Source organism: Pongo abelii, chromosome 3 (assembly GCF_028885655.2).
Source record: "Pongo abelii isolate AG06213 chromosome 3, NHGRI_mPonAbe1-v2.0_pri, whole genome shotgun sequence".
NCBI lineage: Eukaryota > Metazoa > Chordata > Mammalia > Primates > Hominidae > Pongo > Pongo abelii.
The window spans coordinates 190,355,956-190,376,065 of record NC_071988.2 but is presented as its reverse complement, the minus strand read 5'-3'; the positions used below and the strand labels follow the sequence as shown (position 1 = coordinate 190,376,065).

Genomic DNA, 20,110 nt, shown 5'->3' with positions numbered 1-20,110 from the left:
GATTATTTCTTTTGCTGTGCAGAAGCTTTTAGTTTAATTAAGTCCCATCTATTTATGTTTGTTTTTGTTGCATTTGCTTTTGGGTTCTTGGTCGTGAAGCCTTTGTCTAAGCCAATGTCTAGAAGGGATTTTCTAATATTGTCTTCCAGAATTTTTATGCTTTCAGGTCTTAGATTTAAGTCTTTGATCCATCTTGAATTGATTTTTGTATAAGGTGAGAGATAAGGATTCAGTTTCATTCTGCTACATGTGGCTTGCCAATTATCCCAGCACCATATGTTGAATAGGGTGTCCTTTCCCCATTTTATGTTTTCATTTGCTTTGTCAAAGATCAGTTGGTTGTAAACATTTGCCTTTATTTCTGTTCTTTATTCTGTTCCATTAGTCTATGTGTCTATATTTATGCCAGGACCTTGTAGTTTTGGTGACTATAACCGTATAGTATAGTTTGAAGTCAGGTAATATGATGCTTCCAGATTTGTTCTTTTTGCTTAGTTTTGCTTTGACTATATGGGCTTTTCTTTGGTTCCATATGAATTTTAAGATTGTTTTTTCTAGTTCTGTGAAGAATGATGGTGGTATTTTGATGGGAATTGAATTTGTAGATTGCTTTTGGCAGTATCATCATTTTCACAGAATTGATTCTACCCATACATGAGCATGATATGTGTTTCAATCTGCTTGTGATATCTATTATTTCTTTCAGCAGTGTGTTGTAGTTTTCCTTGCAGAGGTCTTTCACCTCCTGGTTAGGCATATTTCTAAGTATTTTATTTTATTATTTGCAGCTATTGTAAAAGGGGTTGAGTTCTTGATTTGATTCTCAGCTTGGTTGCTGTTGGTGTGTGGCAGAGCTACTGATTTGTGTACATTAATTTTGTATCCTGAAACTTTACTGAATTCATTTATCAGTTCTAGGAGCTTTTTGGATGAGTCTTTCAGCTTTTCTAGGTACTCAGTCATATCATTGGGAAATGGTGACAGTTTGACTTCGTCTTTACTGATATGGATGTCCTTTATTTATTTCTTTTGTTTGATTGCTCTAGTTAGGACTTCTAGTACTATGTTGAATAAGAGTGGTGAAAATGGGCATCCTTTTCTTATTCCAGTTCTCAGGGAGAATGCTTTCAACTTTTCCCTGTAAAGTATAATGTTGACTGTGGGATTGTCTTAGATGGCTTTTATTACCTTAAGCTATGTCCCTTCTATGCCAATTTTGCTGAGGGTTTTAATCTTAAAGGGATGCTGGATTTTGTCAAATGCTTTTTCTGCATCTATTTAGATGATCAGGTGATTTTTGTTTTAAAATCTGTTTATGCAGTATATTACATTTATTCACTTGCATATGATAAACCATCCCAGCATCCTTAGTATGAAACTCACTTGATCATGGTAGATTATCTTTTTGATCTGCTGTTGGATTCTGTTTGCTAGTATTTTGTTGAGGGTTTTTGCATCTATGTTCATCAGAGATATTGGTCTGTAGTTTTCTTTTCTTTTTTTGTTATGTCGTTTCCTGGTTTTGACATTAAGATGATATTGGCTTCATAGAACAATTTAGGGAGGATTCCCTCTTTCTCTATCTTTTGAAATAGTGTCAGTAGGCTTGGTCCCAAATCTTCTTTGAATGCCTGATAGAATTCAGTCGTGAATCCATATAGTCTTGGAGTTTTTTTGTTGACATTTAAAAAATATATACCATTTCAATCTCACTGCTTGTTATTGGTCTGTTCAGAGTTTCTATTTCTTCTTGGTTTAATCTAGGAGATTTGTGTATTTCCAGGAATTTACCCATCTCCTCTAAGTTTTCCAGTTTGTGTGTATAAAGGTGTTCATAGTAGCCTTGAATAATTTTTTTTTCATACTTCTGTGGTATTGGTTGTAATATCTTCTGTTTCATTTCTTTGGATGAAACTTATTTGGATCTCTTTTCTTTTCTTGGTTAATCTCACTAATGGTCTATTTATCAATGTTGTTTATTTTTTGAAAGAACCAACTTTTATTTTCATTTATCTTTTGTATTGGTTTTGTTTGTTTGTTTCAATTTCATTTAGTTCTGCTCTGATCTTTGCTATTTCTTTTCTTCTGCTGGGTTTGGGTTTGGTTTGTTATTGTTTCTCTAGTTCCTTGAGGGGTGACCTTAGATTGTCTATTTTTGCTCTTTCAGACTTTTTGATGTAGGCATTTAATGCTGTGAACTTTTCTCTTAGCACCACTTTTGCTGTGTCCCAGAGGTTATAAATAAGTTGTGTCACTAATACTGTTCAATTCAAAGACTTTTTAAGTTTCTATCTTGATTTCATTGTTGACCCAATAATCATTCAGGAGCAGGTTATTTAATTTCCATGTATTTGCATTGTTTTGAGGATTTATTTTGGAGTTGATTTCCAATTTTATTCCACTGTGATCTGAGATCACTTATTGAGGCTTGTTTTGTTGCCTATCATATGGTCTTTCTTGGAGAATGTTCCATGTGCTGATGAATAGAATATATATTCTTCAATTGTTGGGTAGAATGTTCTGTAAATATCTGTTAAGTCCATTTGTCCTAGGGTGTAGTCTACGTCCATTATTTGTTGACTTTCTGTCTTTATGACCTGTCTAGTGCTGTCATGGGGTATTGAAGTCCCCCACTATTATTGTGTTGCTATCTTTCTCATTTCTTTGGTATATTAGTAATTGCTTTATAAATTTGAGAGCTCCAGTATTAGGTGTATATATATTTAGGATTGTGAAGTTTTCCTGTTGGAGTAGTCCTTTTATCATTATATAGTGTCCGTCTGTCTTTTTAAACTATTTTTGCTGTAAATCTGTTTTGTCTGATATAAAAATATCTACTCCTGCTTGCTTTTGGTGTCCATTTCCATGGAATATGTTTCTCCACCCCTTTCCCTTAAATTTATGTGAGTCCTTATATGTTAGGTGAGTCTCTTGAAGACAGCAGATACTTGATTGGTGAATTCTTATCCATTTTGCTATTCCAAATCTTCTAAGTGGAGCATTTAGGCCATTTACATTCAATTTTAGTTTTGAGATGTGAGGTACTATTCTATTTATCATGCTAGTTGTTGCCCGAATACCTTGTTTTTTCTTTTTCCATTGTGCTATTATTTTATAGGTCTTGTGAGATTTATGTTTTAAGGAGGTTCTATTTTGGTGTCTTTCAGGGATTTGTTTCAAGATTTAGAGCTCCTTTCAGCAGTTCTTGTAGTACTGTCCTCCACTCCCCAATAGCACTGAATTTATTTCCAGGCAATCTGTGAGCAGGGCTGAAAACTTTCCCCAGGCTACAAGCCTCCCCACTGAGAAAGCAAGCAGGGCTCTTGGGTTTCACACCTCCCCACTTGTTGCAGCCTCTGTGCTTGTATCTGCACTCCCTGTTTACCCCCCTGCCCCAGGGTCTGTCCAGGAAACTTTGTGTTTGGTTGAAATTGTTACAAAGTTCAGCTGGAAGTTTCCTTCTCCATGTGGTCTTTCCCTAATTCCACTGGCAGCCCTCCCCAAGGACTGTGAGACAAAGTCAGAAATGGCTTTTCTGGAGACAGAAAGTGCCCAGAGTGCTCATCCCACTGCTTCCTCTACACCTATATTTCACTTGGCTCTCTAAATTTGTCTCAATTCCAGATCCTTCTCCCATGATCTGGAACTTCAGTTTCCCCAGTGATGATACGTGTTAAGGGGTGGATGTTCCCTCTTTCACACTTTGGGTATTCACAGTTTTTCAGCTTGCCTGAAGAGGCAAGTTACTTCTTTCAAAGGGTCTGTGGATTCTCTTAGCTTTCCTGGTGTGTTCCTGTGGTAGTTCTTGGAGCAAAAGTTCATGGTGTCAGTCTCCACATGCTGATCTGTCTGTCCAAGTGGGAGCTGCAAGTTAGTTCTGCCTCTTGTCTGCCATTTTTTATTTTTATATTTTTTTTGGCTTTCCAGACAATGGAACAATATTTTTAATGTGCTCAATTAAAATAACTCCTATTCCTGAATTCTACACTTATAGGAAATATTCGTCAAAATAAAGATAAAATTAAGATGTTTTCAGATGTGAAATCTGAGGTTATTCATTGCTATCAAGTCTGCAGTAAAATAAATATATACTTTAGGTACATAGACAAAATCCAAAATTTGGAAACATGAAAGTACAGGAAGGAATGAATCATAATAAAAAGGGTTATGTGTGATTACATATAAAGGAATATACATTGTGTCAAAAAATAATTGTAACATATAAAATTTGAAATAATACATAGAACTGAAGTTTATGAAAATTATAATGTAAGAGTTCAGAAGGTTAATACATTTAAATGTTTTAAAATTTTGGAAGTTTAAGAAATATAAAATTAAAGCTATATCATAATCTCTGGGGTAACAGCTAAAAGACTAGTAAAATAGTGTGCACATACATGTTAACAAAAGGAAAAACTGGTAAAAACAAGAAGGGAAGAGAAAAAATATCTAATGAGTGGTTCAAATTCAGACAGAAAACAAATGGCAAGGTAGAAAATAGCTATATCAATAGTTACATTAAATGTAAATGTACTAAATACACTAAGTAAAATACAAAGATTTTCAGGCTGTATCTTAAAATACAGACAACTATAGACATGTGCCACATAATGACATTTTGATCCACGACAGACTGCATACATGATGGTTGCATAAATATAATATTGTATTTTTACTGTACCTTTCCTTCATTCAGGTATATTTGGATACACAAAATACTTACCATTGTGTTACAGCTGCCTATAGTGTTCAATTCAGTAACATGCTGTACAGGTTTGTAGCCTAGGACCAATAGGCTGTACCATAAAGCCTAGGTAATGTGATCTAGGTTTGTTTAAGTACACTTTGTGATGTTTGCACAATGACAATATCACCTAATGCCACATTTCTTAGAATATATCCCTGCCATTAAGTGACATCAGACTATATATGCTATTTATACAAGTCACACTTTAGGTATAAAAACTGAGAAAGCTTGAAAGTAAGATGATTAAAAATAAATGCCAGGTAAACACTAACCAGAAGAATCAGAAATATCTCAATTGCGTGAAAAGTTAAAAAATTAATTTATAAATACACAAAGGATAAAAAAGACATAAAATGGAAATTTAAAAATATTTTACATTAAATAAAAATTAAGGAAACATAAGAATGCTTATAAGTTGGAATTTATTCAGTGCTTACAGGGGAATTTGCAGCCTTAAAACCATAAATTAGAAAAAAATACAGGCTGAAAAATCAATGATTTAAACTTTAGCTTAAGAAAATAACAAAATACAGTCTATCATTGTTGGACATTTGGGTTGGTTCCAAGTCTTTGCTATTGTGAATAATGCCGCAATAAACATACGTGTGCATGTGTCTTTATAGCAGCATGATTTATCGTCCTTTGGGTATATACCCAGTAATGGGATGGCTGGGTCAAATGGAATTTGATAGACTGGATTAAGAAAATGTGGCACATATACACCATGGAATACTATGCAGCCATAAAAAATGATGAGTTCACGTCCTTTGTAGGGACATGGATGAAATTGGAAATCATCATTCTCAGTAAACTATCGCAAGAACAAAAAACCAAACACCGCATATTCTTACGCATAGGTGGGAATTGAACAATGAGAACACATGGACACAGGAAGGGGAACATCACACTTCGGGGACTGTTGTGGGGTGGGGGGAGGGGGGAGGGATAGCATTGGGAGATATACCTAATGCTAGATGACGAGTTGGTGGGTGCAGCGCACCAGCATGGCACATGTATACATATGTAACTTACCTGCACATTGCGCACATGTACCGTAGAGCCTAAAGTATAATAATAATAATAATAGTAAAAAAAACAAAAACAAAAACAAAAAACAAAAAAAAAGAAACTATATTCAACAAGAAAAAAAAAAAAGAAAATAACAAAATGAACAAGAAAATCTAACCTACAGTAAGTAGAAGGAAAGAAATAATAAAATGAGAACAGATATAAAGTAAATTAACAATTGTAAGAACAAGAAACCAACAAAGCCTCTAAGATGGTTCTTTGTAAAGAATAATAAAATTGATTAATGTCTAGCAAAACTGGTTAAGAATAAGGGAGTAAAAGCACAAGTATCAGAAAAGAAAATGGGGCAGTACTACAGGCTCTATTTTAGACATCGCAAAGAGCAAAGGAAGATTTTCTGAATGGCTTTATAGCAATATATTTGACTATTTAGACAAATGGGCAAATTCCTAGAAAATACAACTTTCCAAAACTGAGCAAGGAAGATATAATTAATCTGGTTCTGATATCTGGTAAAGAAATGTAATCTATTATTTAAAAAAAAAAAAAAACTTTCCCACAAGGAAAACCCAAGGCTCAGATGGCTTCACTGGTGAATTCTTCCAAACTTTGTAAGGATAACATCACTATATATGTATATTAAAACACCAGTTTGTATACCTTAAATATGCATGATTTTTATTGTAAAGAGAATAACACCAACTTTTTACAAATTTTATTTTAGTCTGTTTGGGCTGCTATAATGTAGCAATGATTGGCTGGCTAATAAACAACAGAAATTTACTTGTCACAGTTTTGAAGGCTGAGAAGAGATCAGTCTTTCTAGCTATTTTTTGGTACCCATTAAACATTGACTTCTCCATCCCCCAGCTACCCTTCCCAGCCTCTGATAACCATCCTTCTACTCTATCTGCCTAAGTTCAATTGTTTTAACTTTTAGGTCCTACAAAGGAGTGAGAACATGTGAAGTGTGTCTTTTTGTGCCTGGCTGATTTTGTTTAACATAATGACCTCCAATTCTTTACATGTTGTTGCAAACGACGGGATCTCATTCTTTGTTATGGCTGAATAACTAAAAGAATATAATTGTATTGTTTGTAACACAAAAGGATAAATGCTTGAAGTGATGGATACCCCATTTACCCTGATGTGATTACTATGCATTACATGCCTGCATCAAAATATCTCATATAATCCATGAATATACACACCTACTATGGACCCACAAAAATAAAAAATTAATAATTAAAAGGAAGTTCTAAATCAAGGTGTCTGGTGGGGGCTGCTTTTTGGTTCATAGATGGTTGTCTTTATGCTGTGTTCTCACATGGTGGAAGAGGCAAGGGAGCTCTCTGGGGTCTTTTTTTATGGGCACTAATTCCAGTTATGAGGACTCCACCCTCATGACCTAATCATCTCCCAAAGGCCCTGTGTCCTAATCCCATCACATTGTGTTCATATTTTAACATATAAATTTTGAGAAAATATAAAACATTCAGTCCACTACACTCTTCTGGATAATACAAAAAGAGGGAATATTTACCCTTTCTAAGGGCAAAAATTAGCTTTAATACCAAAACCTGACTAGGACATAATGAAAAGGAAAATTAGAGATACTTCTCTTTCATGAATGTAAGTGAAAAAATAGTTAACTAAATATTAGCAAAATGAATCCAGTGAGGTTTAAAAAACCCTCAAAACAAAATGAGATTTACTCTAGGCATGCAAATGTACTTTGTCTCATTGCTTGCTATTCAAATGTGTCACTAGAGTCTTTGAAATTTTCACAAGTCTAATGTTATTTGAGGGCATGCTTCTGTTTAAAAGTGGTTTTGATTCAGTATGTCAAAATACATTTTTAAGGGTAATGAGTAAGGTATTTGTTTTCATAATTGCAAATAGAAACAAAAGATGAAGTTACCTGAACTTCACCAATGAAAAAATAAAACTGACATTATTGAATAAATATTAATAGATAACTATAGAATTATATTGCAATGTTCTTTACCTTTCTTCTTCCAATGATTCAGTTTTGAAGGAAGGTAAATAGATCTCTCTGAAAATTATTTGGCCTCTAGGTGTTCCTTGATGATCTCCCTGAGGATTTCAGTGATGCTTTAGATGAATATAACATGAAAATTATGGAGGACTTTACCACTTTCCTACGAATTGTTTCCAAACTGGCTGATATGAATCAGGAATATCAACTCCCATTGTCAAAAATTAGTAAGTGTATTTTACCTCCATTGTAGAATAATTTGAAGAATAAATAATCTTGCCTAAAAATAGTTTATTCTGGAAGAAGAGTGGAACCCCAGAAAGTTTATTTTGCCCTAAAGTGAGGAGATTCCTTTTCCTTTCTAAAGAAAAAAATTTTGCTTATTAGACATGAAAAGGGCAAAAGAGACTGAAACTAAGTAGGGCCATTTATAACCATCTTGTTAAATGCTGCTTCAGGGTCAAGCCTGGAAAACAGAGTAAGGGTACATATGAGATGAAGAGAAACTAGAGACTAATTCTGTCACTCTCTCTTGAGAGGAAATACGCTTAGTTTTCATAAACACAGATTCTGAGCATATTATCTGGGTCCAAACTCTGGTTCTGCTACTTATTAGCTGTGAGATCTTGAGCGAGAGACTCCATACTCATGCCTTAGTTTTCTGAACAGATATATGAGAAAGGGAATAGCATTATCTACGTAGTTTTGATGAGTTTTAAATGATTAACATATATGAAAATCTTAAAATAGTGTTTGTACGTGGTTAACAGTCTTAGCATTTGTTCTTTTTTTCATGAGCTAATAGATGGAAGCCTTCTAAGGGAAAATAGATACAAAAAGGTGACCATCACAGGTGGGGTGAGATTGGAGTCTGTGAATATTATGCCTCAATTACAAATTAGAGCCCAGTTTGAATGTCTGATCTGGGTTTTATAAGAATATAAATGGAAAATATATTTATTCTCATGCACTACTTCCAAACTTACTAATTGTGGCTGCATGGTTTCAGGAAAAATTCTGAAGGCAAGTCTGAGTTCAGTAAGAAAAAGTACAAAGGTAATAACAATAATTCTGTGATAAGAGTATACAATTTAGATTTAGTCTTTCATTTCTTATTGATTAAGGCAACTAAAATATAATACACATTTTTATAATAGTGATACTAACATTAATAGCCAACTTTCATTGAATGTATTCTGTGCCAAGCTGTGCTACTAACCTTATGTGATATAACTTACAAAACATTTCAGTCTTCATTACATGAAGCCGAATGGCTCCCCTTGTAACATGGTCTAGAGAAAGTATCTGAGGTTTGACAGTTTGACTGAGTTCAAAACACTAATCTATCCCTAACTATTATTGTCAGAATTCACAGGTAAAGAATGTGAAGACTCTCAACTCGTATCTCATTTGATGAGCTGCAAGGAAGGAAGAGTAGCAATTTCACCATTTGTTTGTCTGTCTGGGAACTTCGATGATGATTTGCTTCGACTAGAAACTCCAAACCATGTAAGTGAAGAGTGGGGTTTATTAATAAAAGGTGTTTAAGAAAGAATGGATTTATATTGCTAGGCAGCTTAGAAAGAACTTCGAATTTCCCAGATTAAAAAGGAAAAAAAATCTGGATGTATCAACAAATATATTCAGCAATTGGTGCTCTTGAAGTCAATATGATTTCAGTTTCTCAGAGTTGGCCTGAGGACCCTGCTCAGAGAATTTCCAGGCACCACTACTTTTCTTCCATCTTTGAAGGCTCTACTGATATTGACACAGGTTTGCTCTGGAAGTAGCACATAAAACTGTCTTCAGACTTTCTCAGTACTGCTAGAAATGCTGTAAATACTACTTATAGTCTGCATCATTGATGCCTAAAATGGAATGCAAAGAACTAGGCACATTTGGAAGATCCTGGCTAATTCATTTGAATGTTGATACTTGGTGAAATTTAATTTATATTTTAATACAAACTTTGAGAAAAAGTGTTTTATTACATTTGATATTATGGATTGGCATTGGTGTCTCAACTCTATTTTATTCCAAAATCATAGTCATGTATCACTTAAAATAATTTTGAAAACTATATACATCTTGTGCACTTTAAATGAACACATACATTTTTATCCTAAATTTAAATACTTTCTAAAGATATAGTTTTTAGTTTCAAATAAATGTTGGTGTGTTAAAACCAATGCATCATTCTTTTAATTGTATAAAATGGAATATCAACAAGAAAGTGTTTTCATACCCATAGTCAGTAAGTTAAGAACAAGTCAGGAAAACTTTTTATAAGGATTTATAAATTTGCAGTTCTTTTCCTCTTGAACTCACATTTTCTTTCCATATTCCCTCACATGTACCTTACCCAACTCACTTTATACAAATTTAATTTACTAGAGTTAAGTTATAACCTCTTAAAATTGTTTTGCTTTTATTATTTTAATTAACAATAAAATTAATTTTACATTTTAATATAATGCTAAGTATACATACAAATATATCTTTTATAGCATATAGATAAGTTCTAAAGCATTGAACTAAATGAACACCATGTACTAAGGATCTGTGTACTCCTCCCACATTTCATTTTCTTGTCTCCCCTTTTCCCCCAGGCCATCAACCTTTCTAAACTTTGTGTTTTTCACTTTTCTTTTTAAAAACTACATATTACAAAATCCCTTTTTATATTAATTTGCTTTTGAATTTTATGAAAAGTGAAGGAATAGTTACTGCAGTCACCTGAAAGTCGCTTTTATTTACATTCAATGCTATGCCTTAAGGTTCATCCCTGTTGTAACGTCAAACTCTCTTTTATTTTTAGTACTTAATAATATTTTATAGTGTGAATATCAAACAGCCTGTTAATCTGTTCTCCTGTTTCGAAGAGTTGTGTTTGTTTCTCGTCTTTGCTATTACACACAGTGTTGCTATGGATGTCTCGTGCGTATGTGCAATAGTTTCTCTTAGGTGTTGATTTTCTGGGTTAACATAATTTTCTGAGTCGTATAGGAATAAGAATATTCAAATATTAAATTTTTCAAGCTACTGCCAACTCATTTAAAAAGTAGCTGTGCCAAACAAGTCTCAGCAGGAGTGAAAGCAGTTGATATCTGTCACTTGAATGGTTACCTGCAAATTATTAAGTTTTAATAGTAGAGTCTTGTTTAGATATCGCTGCAATTTATAATTTGCATCACTGATCTGCATAAGTACATGGAGTCAACTCTTATTATTCATAGATATTTATGTATGAATTTGCTTAGTTGTTAAAATTTATTTGTAACTTCCAAAAAAAAGTAGCTGTGCCAATTTACACTCATAATAACAGTATGCTAGAGTTCTGTTGATCCTCTACAGTACAGTTTGCAAAAAATGAGCAGACATGGGAAAACTATTTGCCACCTTCTTTTTACTTTCCTTCTTTTTGTTCTCCTTCTTCTTCCTCCTTCTTTTTATTCAGGTAATTGGGTTCCAAAGATTGTTAGAGTTGTTCAGTTGAATTCTTTTCTTGTGATGTATAATCCTCTAGCTCATTGATATTCTGTTTACAAGTAAATTCCTTTCACCAATAAGGAGAATGAAATGGTGTTAGGTTTTCTTTCCTAGTGAGTGTTTCTATATTCTAGTGGATGGATGGTTGAAAGTGTCATTGGTATTTTGTGGAGGCAATAATCTTCATGGGGTGGAGCTGAGCCACTCTCCACTCTTGCTTAGGATGGTGCTACCACAGTGTGTGGCTAAGGCACCCTCTTCCTTCACAGCAAAGAATGGGCTTTAAAAATGGTAACTAAAGGATGTATCTACAAAGCACCACATAAGAAATTATCAACTTTCTTTATACATAAATAATACATTAAGAAGAATCGTATTTTCTCAGGTTACTCTAGGCACAATCGGTGTCAATCGCTCTCAGGCTCCAGTGCTGTTGTCACAGAAATTTGATAACCGAGGAAGGAAAATGTCGCTTAATGCCTATGCACTGGATTTCTACAAACATGGTTCCTTGCTAGGATTAGTCCAAGATAACAGGTATGTCCTCTCTGTCTGTCTATGTTTCTCTGTCCTCCCATCTCCGTCTCTAATGAATTAATTTAATGAATTTTAAGGAAGAAACCTCATTACAGTTTCAAGTGTAGGTTAAATCATACTAAACATACTAGATTGTTTTTTTTAGAGACTAATGGCAAGAGAGAATAACAAATTCAGTATTATTTTTGTTTGTGGTTTTCCAGCAAAATCTTGGCACTAGGCCAGCTCACATGACATAATGCTGTGCTCTAATGATATAAATATTTGCATATGCTCATAGATATATTTGTATTTATTACTCTCCCGTTTATTCATTATTAAATATTTTAAAACTGAATAACAAATAATGGCATGCTATCCAGTATTTGAGAAGAGTAGATATAGGACTGAGTACATGACAATTGTTTTAGTTCTGTGGCAGGAAAAACATTTTCAAAAATAGTAACCAGGGGTAAACACTCTTGGATTTATCTAGGATGAAGAAATTGAATTGGGCACTGAGCACATAGATGTGGGGAGGGGCATTCTGTCACACCAAAGCAGGAAACCAATTTTGTTTTTTACATAAAATGTTGAGCAATCCTTATAGAATGAAGGTATTAAAATATCTGACACTCTTCAAAGATGTTGAGCAGTGTTTTGAAAAAAAGTGACTCATTGTGAATAAAGCAGCTGTGACATTAGTAAATGATACATCTATTTCTTCCCTTTTGAGTCTCTAGTTCCAATTTACCCTCCTGAGCTTTATTTTCCTATTTTGGTTATCTCCTGAGATGGCCAGCCTCCTATTTTTATTGCTTATCTATGATTGTGAAATTTCAATTCTTGAATTCATAATCACCATTGCCATAGGTTAGATCAATATCTAGGAGTCTGTGGCAGAAATAATTTTTGGAAAGAGATCTTGACAGGCAAAAGCAACCTGTTACTGATAAATTCAGCATTTAAATATAAAATAGGATGTTCTTTTTTTTTTAATGATTATGATTTTATTTTATTTATTTTTTCTTTTTATTATTATTATTATTATTATTATTATTATTATACTTTAGGCTCTATGGTACATGTGCGCAACGTGCAGGTAAGTTACATATGTATACATGTGCCATGCTGGTGCGCTGCACCCACCAACTCGTCATCCAGCATTAGGTATATCTCCCAATGCTATCCCTCCCCCCTCCCCCCACCCCACAACAGTCCCCGAAGTGTGATGTTCCCCTTCCCGTGTCCATGTGTTCTCATTGTTCAATTCCCACCTATGAGTGAGAATATGTGGTGTTAATGTTTTGTATTATTAATTTTCACAATGTTGTTTTCTTTAGGATGAATGAAGGAGATGCTTATTATTTGTTGAAGGATTTTGCACTCACCATTAAATCTATCAGGTGTGTTATATATTTAAATATTGATTTTAGATTTTTTAATAATTTATTTATAATTTGAAAAATGTTGAGCTGTTACTATAAGCCAGGTACATGAAGGTGCCATTAAGCTTCTTCTGTGCTATGCATTTCAACTCCCCAAAGGCTCTGCAGAATGTCTCCTCAACATGTGTTGTATTATTTCTATAACAGAATTAATTCCAATGTCTAGTTGAGATGAAGTTTCATCCAGATTAGAGTCTCAGCCCCAGGCATCATGCACTGACAGGCAGCAATATTTGAAAGCTTTATTGACTCCTAGATCCTAGTATTCTCAATTGCCACAAGCAATGTATGTCAAGGACATGGGACATGATATTTCAGAGGGCTCCTTAGGGTTCCTTCCGGTCTCTAGTTTATATTCACTTACAAACTTTGAATTTTGTGTTTTCTCCAGGCTCCGTCTGACTCTGATCTTTCATATTGGCCTCCTATTTTCACCTTCAACGAAACCTAGTAGGGTCCCAAGCAACACCAAACTTTATGTGGGTACCCCATTCTTAGGCTTCATTGACCATCTACTGTTGCTTAGTTGCGTGTCCATCTTTCTTTTTCTTTTCTTTTTTTTTTGAGACAGAATTTTGCTCTTGTTGCCCAGGCTGGAGTGCAATGGTATGATCTCGGCTCACTGCAACCTCTGCCTCCTGGGTTCAAGCAATTCTCCTGCCTCAATCTCCCGAGTAGCTGGTATTACAGGCATGTGTCACCATGCCTGGCTAATATTGTATTTTTAGTAGCGAGGGGGTTTCTCCATGTTGGTCAGGGTGGTCTCGAACTCCTGACCTCAGGTGATCCGCCTGCCTTGCCCTCCCGAAGTGCTGGGGTTACAGGCATGAGCCACCGCTCCCGGCCTACATGTCCATCTTTCTAAAGCCTTCAATCTGCATGCAACTCAATACTTTATAGATGTTGCTTTGTCCTATCCCTTTTTATATATTTAATTTGCCGCAAATCTCTCCATTATTAGTTTCTTGCTAATCAAGTCTCTTTTTATATCTTGGATCTGAGCAGAATTGGCCTGTTTGGACTTTTTATACAGAGAGTAAAACTTTTGGGAGCAGAAGGAAACTGCTTTGTCCACTTGGAATATCTCTAGATAGGGTATTCCTTGAGTGGCTCATAGTTACTCAAGTTATCATCTCCAGAGCAGCCCAAGAAACTCCACAGACTTGGAAGCTGTCTCAAAAGCTTGGTTAAAGAAATCAATCGATCATTCACACATTCATCCAAGAAGTATTGAAGCATTGTTGGTATGAGACACACTTCCTAAGCATTTGAGCTATAAAGGTTCATAACTTTTTTTTTTTTTTTTTTGAGACGGGGAGTCACGCTCTGTCACCCAGGCTGGAGTGGAGTGTTGCGATCTCAGCTCACTGCAACCTCACCTCCCAGGTTCAAGCAATTCTCCTGCCTCAGCCTCCCAAGTAGCTGGGACTACAGGTGTATATACCACCATGCCTGGCTAATTTTTTTTTTTTTTGTGGTATTTTAGTACAGATGGGGTTTCACCATGCTGCCCAGGCTGGTCTCAAAATTCCTGAGCTCAAGCAATCCACCCGCCTTGGCCTCCCAAAGTGCTAGGATTACAGGCAAGAACCACTGTGCCTGGCCAAAGGATCATTAAATTAATATACCTGCTTTAAAAGAATTCTTACATGTGTAGTGAAAGAAGCTCACTTATAGACCTTACAAACACGGTCAGAGCTATGATGGCAGATAAGGGAATGACTAATGCTACTTGCATTCAAAGAAAGAGTCTCAAATGAAGTAATTTTTTGACTAAGAGTTAAATTGTGGGGAAGAAGAAATAGTATTTTCAAAGTACAGAAATGAGAAAGGGCCTGATGTGTCAGGGATAGACTCCAAGCTCACTATGTCGACATGGAGAATATGGGCATTTGGCAGAGATGGGGGAAGATGCTGGGTTGTTGTAAGAGACTTTAAATGGAATTTGGATCTATATCAGGAAAGGTCTTTATGTTAACATTAAGAAGTTTGGGCTTCATCTTTTGAGCAATGTGTAGACAGTGCATAAGCATGAGGGGAGCATGAGCATGCGGATTATATATGTGGCAGAAATGTGTAGGTGCAAAGGCTGTAACAGTCATGCAGGTGAAAATGAGTGAAGGTCTGAATTAAGGGAATTGAAATATGATGCAGAAGAGTGATCAGAAAAATATTTACGAGGTAAAATTCAAGAAATTGGTAAAAAAATTTATGCAGTTGGTAAAGATGACCAAAGTTCCTATTTTTGTTAAGGGTGTATAGGAAACAAGGATGAGCATGACATTTGGGGATGAGAAAGAAAAATAGTGAGCTAGAATTTATACACATCACATTATATCTGGGAGATATCAATCAGGAGGAAATGTTCAGTAGTCACAATGTTAAGTCTGTAACTCAGAAGGAAATTTGGTGTTGTAGAGACAGAACTGATCAATTTTTGTGGTAGGTCAGTGATAACACTAGAAAATAACTGGAACTCTAGTGAAAACAAGGTAGCGGCAAATAATAAAAGGCTGATAAGATGTCAGATCATGATAGTTTTCAGCTCTTGATCAGTCCAGCTGTACTGTTCATTCTTGGATTTCTTCTCTCCTTTTTTGTTACCTGTACATTAGTTTCTTAATGCTGCTGCAACAAATTACCACAAACCTAGTGGCTTAAACCAACACAAATTTATTATTTTACAATTCTGGAGGTCAGAAGTCCAAAATGTGTCTTCTTGGGCTCAATCCAGTTGTCAGCAGGGCTGCATTTCTTTGTAAAGGCTCTTAAGGGACAATCTACTTTTATTGCCTTTTCCAACTTTTAGAGGCTGCCGGCATTCCTTGGCTTGTGGCTCCCTTTCATCTCCAAAGCCAGCAATGGTTCGTAGACTCTCGTACTGCATCATTCTGACTCTCTCCTGCCTCACTCTTCTCTTCCACTTACAGGGACCTTTGAGATTACACTGAACCTGCCCAGATAATCCAGGATTATTTTCCTATCTCAAGGTCAGCTGATTAGCAACTCTAATTCGCTCTGCAGCCATAATTCATTCCCCTTTGCCATGTAACCTGACCTATTCATTGGTTTCTGGGGAATATATGATGTGGACATCTTGCGGGGGCCTTTATTCTGCTTACCATATCTTGTTGTCCTTATCTTTTTACACATCTAGATAAAGAAAGCAATATTTTCCTCTTCGTAGACGTAGCTGCCTGTGGGTTTCAGTATACACTGGACACAGTAGCATAAATAACACAAAATGACTCCACAAGAGATACGTAGAGGAAAGAAAAGGAATTTGCGTTGCACTTTTGAAGGGAGAAGGGATCAAGTTGTGTGGAATTTGATGGCTTTTCAGACTCTCTTGGTAATAGTCATGGAGAAGAATTACATGGGGTTGTTTTGTTATCTTTTCTTAAATTTTTTATACAAGATTTTTTAGGAGAAATATGTTTCTTATCATTATTCCTCATATTTTGCTAGCATAATTTCATCATCTGATGGGATTTACTTACTTCTGCCTACCCAAGGAAAGCCTTTCTTATAATATTCAATCTCACTAAAATGGATCCTATATTTTTTTCCCCATTTCCAGTGTTTCCTTGCGTGAGCTATGTGAAAATGAAGACGACAACGTTGTCTTAGCCTTTGAACAACTGAGTACAACTTTTTGGGAAAAGTTAAACAAAGTCTAAAAACAAAGTCTATGCAAACCACTTAAAAATAATTCCATAGTAGTTTTTCAGGTCACATTTTTGATTCTCATGCTTCTTGCCAGAAATACATTATGATGAAGTGGAAAGTGCGAGCACTTTGGAATCAAACAGAGTTGCAATCAAACCTGCCATGTTCTATCATGAATACTCACAAATTATTTAGTATACCTGAATCTTGGTTTCTTTTTATAACTGAGTAATAATAGTTACGTCTCAGGTAGTTTGAGGATTGACTAAAAAAATGCGAGAATGTTGTACGTGACTGAATAACAATTTTTACTCTGTGAAGCCAAAGTAAATATAATATTATCAGTAATTTTATCCCCAGTGTCAATATTTATAAAATGTTTATTAAGTCTAGAAAAGATGAATACAATATCCTGAAGGTGAAATATATTCTCTTCAATTAGCATAAATATGATTTACATAAGTTAGCTATACAGCTATTGAGATAGTACTTTCTAGTAAAAAACTACTTTTTAAACATACATTTTGTGATGATTTAACAAAAATATAGAGAATGATTTGCTTTATTGTAATTGTATATAAGTGACTGGAAAGCCATGAAGAAATAAAGTGGATTCGATCTGTTTACCATTGGTCTCATTGTGTTAAATATATGCATCTATCAATCCTCTGGCACAATCTATTCATCATATATATTATAATTTATATATAAAAATCTTCCCCCTTTACCCTTAGCCTCAGGTCACAGTTCTAGAATCTATTTTAGATCCTAAACTAAAACATAAAATTTTTTCCTCAGTGTAAAAAGTCTGCTGTTTCCTGCCACCCAGATGCCTTACTGAAAGAGGATCTTTTGTATGCTATTATTTATAAATAGATTACATTGGCTTAGAATAAAACCTGTTTTTCATTTTGTCTGGAGATAGAAGAATATTCTGATTTCTGGGACTAACCCATCATTTCATGTACCATATTATAGGTCTCTACCTTCTTTGGACTAATCTCATTTTCATTGCTTAAAATCAGCACTGCAAGAACTCTGGACACCAAGACACTTAGAAACTAAAGTGTTTTCTTTTTTGGGTTGGTAGGCTATTAATTACTGCCTCAATTTCAGAACTTGCTATTAGTCTATTCAGGGATTCGACTTCTTCCTAGTTTAGTCCTGGGAGGGTGTATGTGTCCAGGAATTTATCAAATTATTCTATATTTTCTAGTTCATTTGCATAGAGATGTTTATAGTATTCTCTAATGGTAGTTTGTATTTCTGTGGGATCGGTGGTGATATCCCCTTTATCATCTTTATTGTATCTATATGATTCTTCTCTCTTTCTTTCTTTGTTAGTAGTCTGGCTAGTGATCTATCTATTTTGTTAATCTTTTCAAGAAAACCAGCTCCTGGATTCATTGATTTTTGTGTGTGTGTGTGTGTGTCACCCAGGCTGGAGTGCAGTGGTGCGATCTTGGCTCACTGCAAGCTCTGCCTCCTGGGTTCACACCATTCTCCTTCCTCAGCCTCCCGAGTAGCTGGGACTACAGGCACCCACCACCATGCCCAGCTAATTTTTTTGTATTTTCAGTAGAGACGGGGTTTCACCGTGTTAGCTAGGATGGTCTCAATCTCCTGACCTCGTGATCCGCCCTCCTCGGCCTCCCAATAGTCCTGAGAGTACAGGCGTGAGCCACCGTGCCCAGCCAATTCATTGATTTTTTGAAGGGTTTTTCATGTCTCTATCTCTTTCAGTTCTACTCTGTCTGATCTTAGTTATTTCTTGTCTTCGGCTAGCTTTTGAATTTGTTTGCTCTTGCTTCTCTAGTTCTTTTAATTGTGATGTTAGGGTGTCAATTTTAGACCTTTCCCACTTTCTGATGTAGGAATTTAGTACTATAAATTTTCCTGTAAATACTGCTTTAGCTCTGTCCCAGAGATTCTGGTACGTTGTGTCTTTGTTCTCATTGGTTTCAAAGAACTTATTTATTTTGGCCTTAATTTTGTTATTTATCCAGTAGTCATTCAGGAGCAGGTTGTTCAATTTCCATGTAGTTGTGTGGTTTTAAGTGAGTTTCTTAATCCTGAGTTGTAATTTGATTGCACTATGGTCTGAGAGACTGTTTGTTATGATTTCCATTCCTTAACATTTGCTGAGGAGTGTTTTACTTCCAACTATGTGGTTAATTTTAGAATAAGTGCTATGTGGTGCTGAGAAGAATGTATATTCTGTTGATTTGGGGTGGACAGTTCTGTAGATATCTATTAGGTCCACTTGTTCCAGAGCTGAATTCAAGTCCTGAATATCCTTGTTAATCTTCTGTCTCATTGATCTGTCTAATATTGACAGTGGGGTGTTAAAGTCTCCCACTATTATTGTATGGGAGTCTAAGTCTCTTTGTGGGTCTTTGAGAACTTTATGAATCTGGGTGCTCCTGTATTGAGTGCATATATATTTAGGATAGTTAACTCTTCTTGTTCTTCATATAGAACCAAAAAAGAGCTCCTATATCCAAGACAATCCTAAACAAAACAACAAAAACAAAACAAACAAACAAACAATAAACAGAGCTGGAGGCATCATACTACCTGACTTCAAACTAAACTACCAGGCTACAGTAACCAAAACAGCATGGTACTGGTACCAAAACAGATACATAGAACAAGGGAACAGAACAGAGGCCTCAGAAATAACACCACACATCTACAACTACCTGACCTTTGACAAACCTGACAAAAATAAGCAATAGGGAAAGGATTCCCTATTTAATAAATGGTGCTGGGAAAACTGGCTAGCTGTATGCAGAAAACTGAAACTGGACCCCTTCCTTACACCTTATACAAAAATTAAGATGGATTAAAGACTTAAATGTAAGACCTAAAACCGTAAAATCCCTAGAAGAAAACCTAGGCAATATCACTCAGGACATAGGCATGGGCAAAGACTTCATGACTAAAACACTAAAAGCAATTGCAACAAAAGCCAAAATTGACATGTCTAATATCAAGAATCTACAAGGAACTTAAACAAATTTACAAGAAAAAAACAAACAACCCCATCAAAGAGTGGGCAAAGGATATGAACAGACACTTCTCAAAAGAAGACATTTATGTGGCCAAGAATCATATGAAAAAAACCTCATCATCACTGGTCATTACAGAAATGCAAATCAAAACCGCAGTGAGATACCATCTCATACCAGTTAGAGTGGTGATCATTAAAAT

The 20,110-nt window shown here is 35.3% G+C and overlaps 1 protein-coding gene across 3 annotated transcripts in view; it reads left to right on the top strand.

Annotated features, from left to right (window-relative positions):
• DDX60 (DExD/H-box helicase 60) overlaps nucleotides 1-17,523 on the top strand; it is a 103,737-nt gene extending 86,214 nt beyond the window's left edge. For 2 of the 3 annotated variants that reach the window (XM_054554675.2, XM_054554676.2), the window contains 6 exons: nucleotides 7,855-8,002; nucleotides 9,142-9,284; nucleotides 11,650-11,801; nucleotides 13,124-13,186; nucleotides 13,620-13,707; nucleotides 16,809-16,955. In XM_054554675.2, coding sequence (XP_054410650.1) covers nucleotides 7,855-8,002; nucleotides 9,142-9,284; nucleotides 11,650-11,801; nucleotides 13,124-13,186; nucleotides 13,620-13,707; nucleotides 16,809-16,823 — 609 coding nt within the window. In that variant the 3' untranslated portion in view covers nucleotides 16,824-16,955. Of the gene's footprint in view, nucleotides 1-7,854; nucleotides 8,003-9,141; nucleotides 9,285-11,649; nucleotides 11,802-13,123; nucleotides 13,187-13,619; nucleotides 13,708-16,808 lie in introns of all 3 variants that reach the window. The other variant, XM_024246446.3, reaches the window with a different exon arrangement.
• The last annotated feature ends 2,587 nt before the right edge of the window (nucleotides 17,524-20,110 follow it).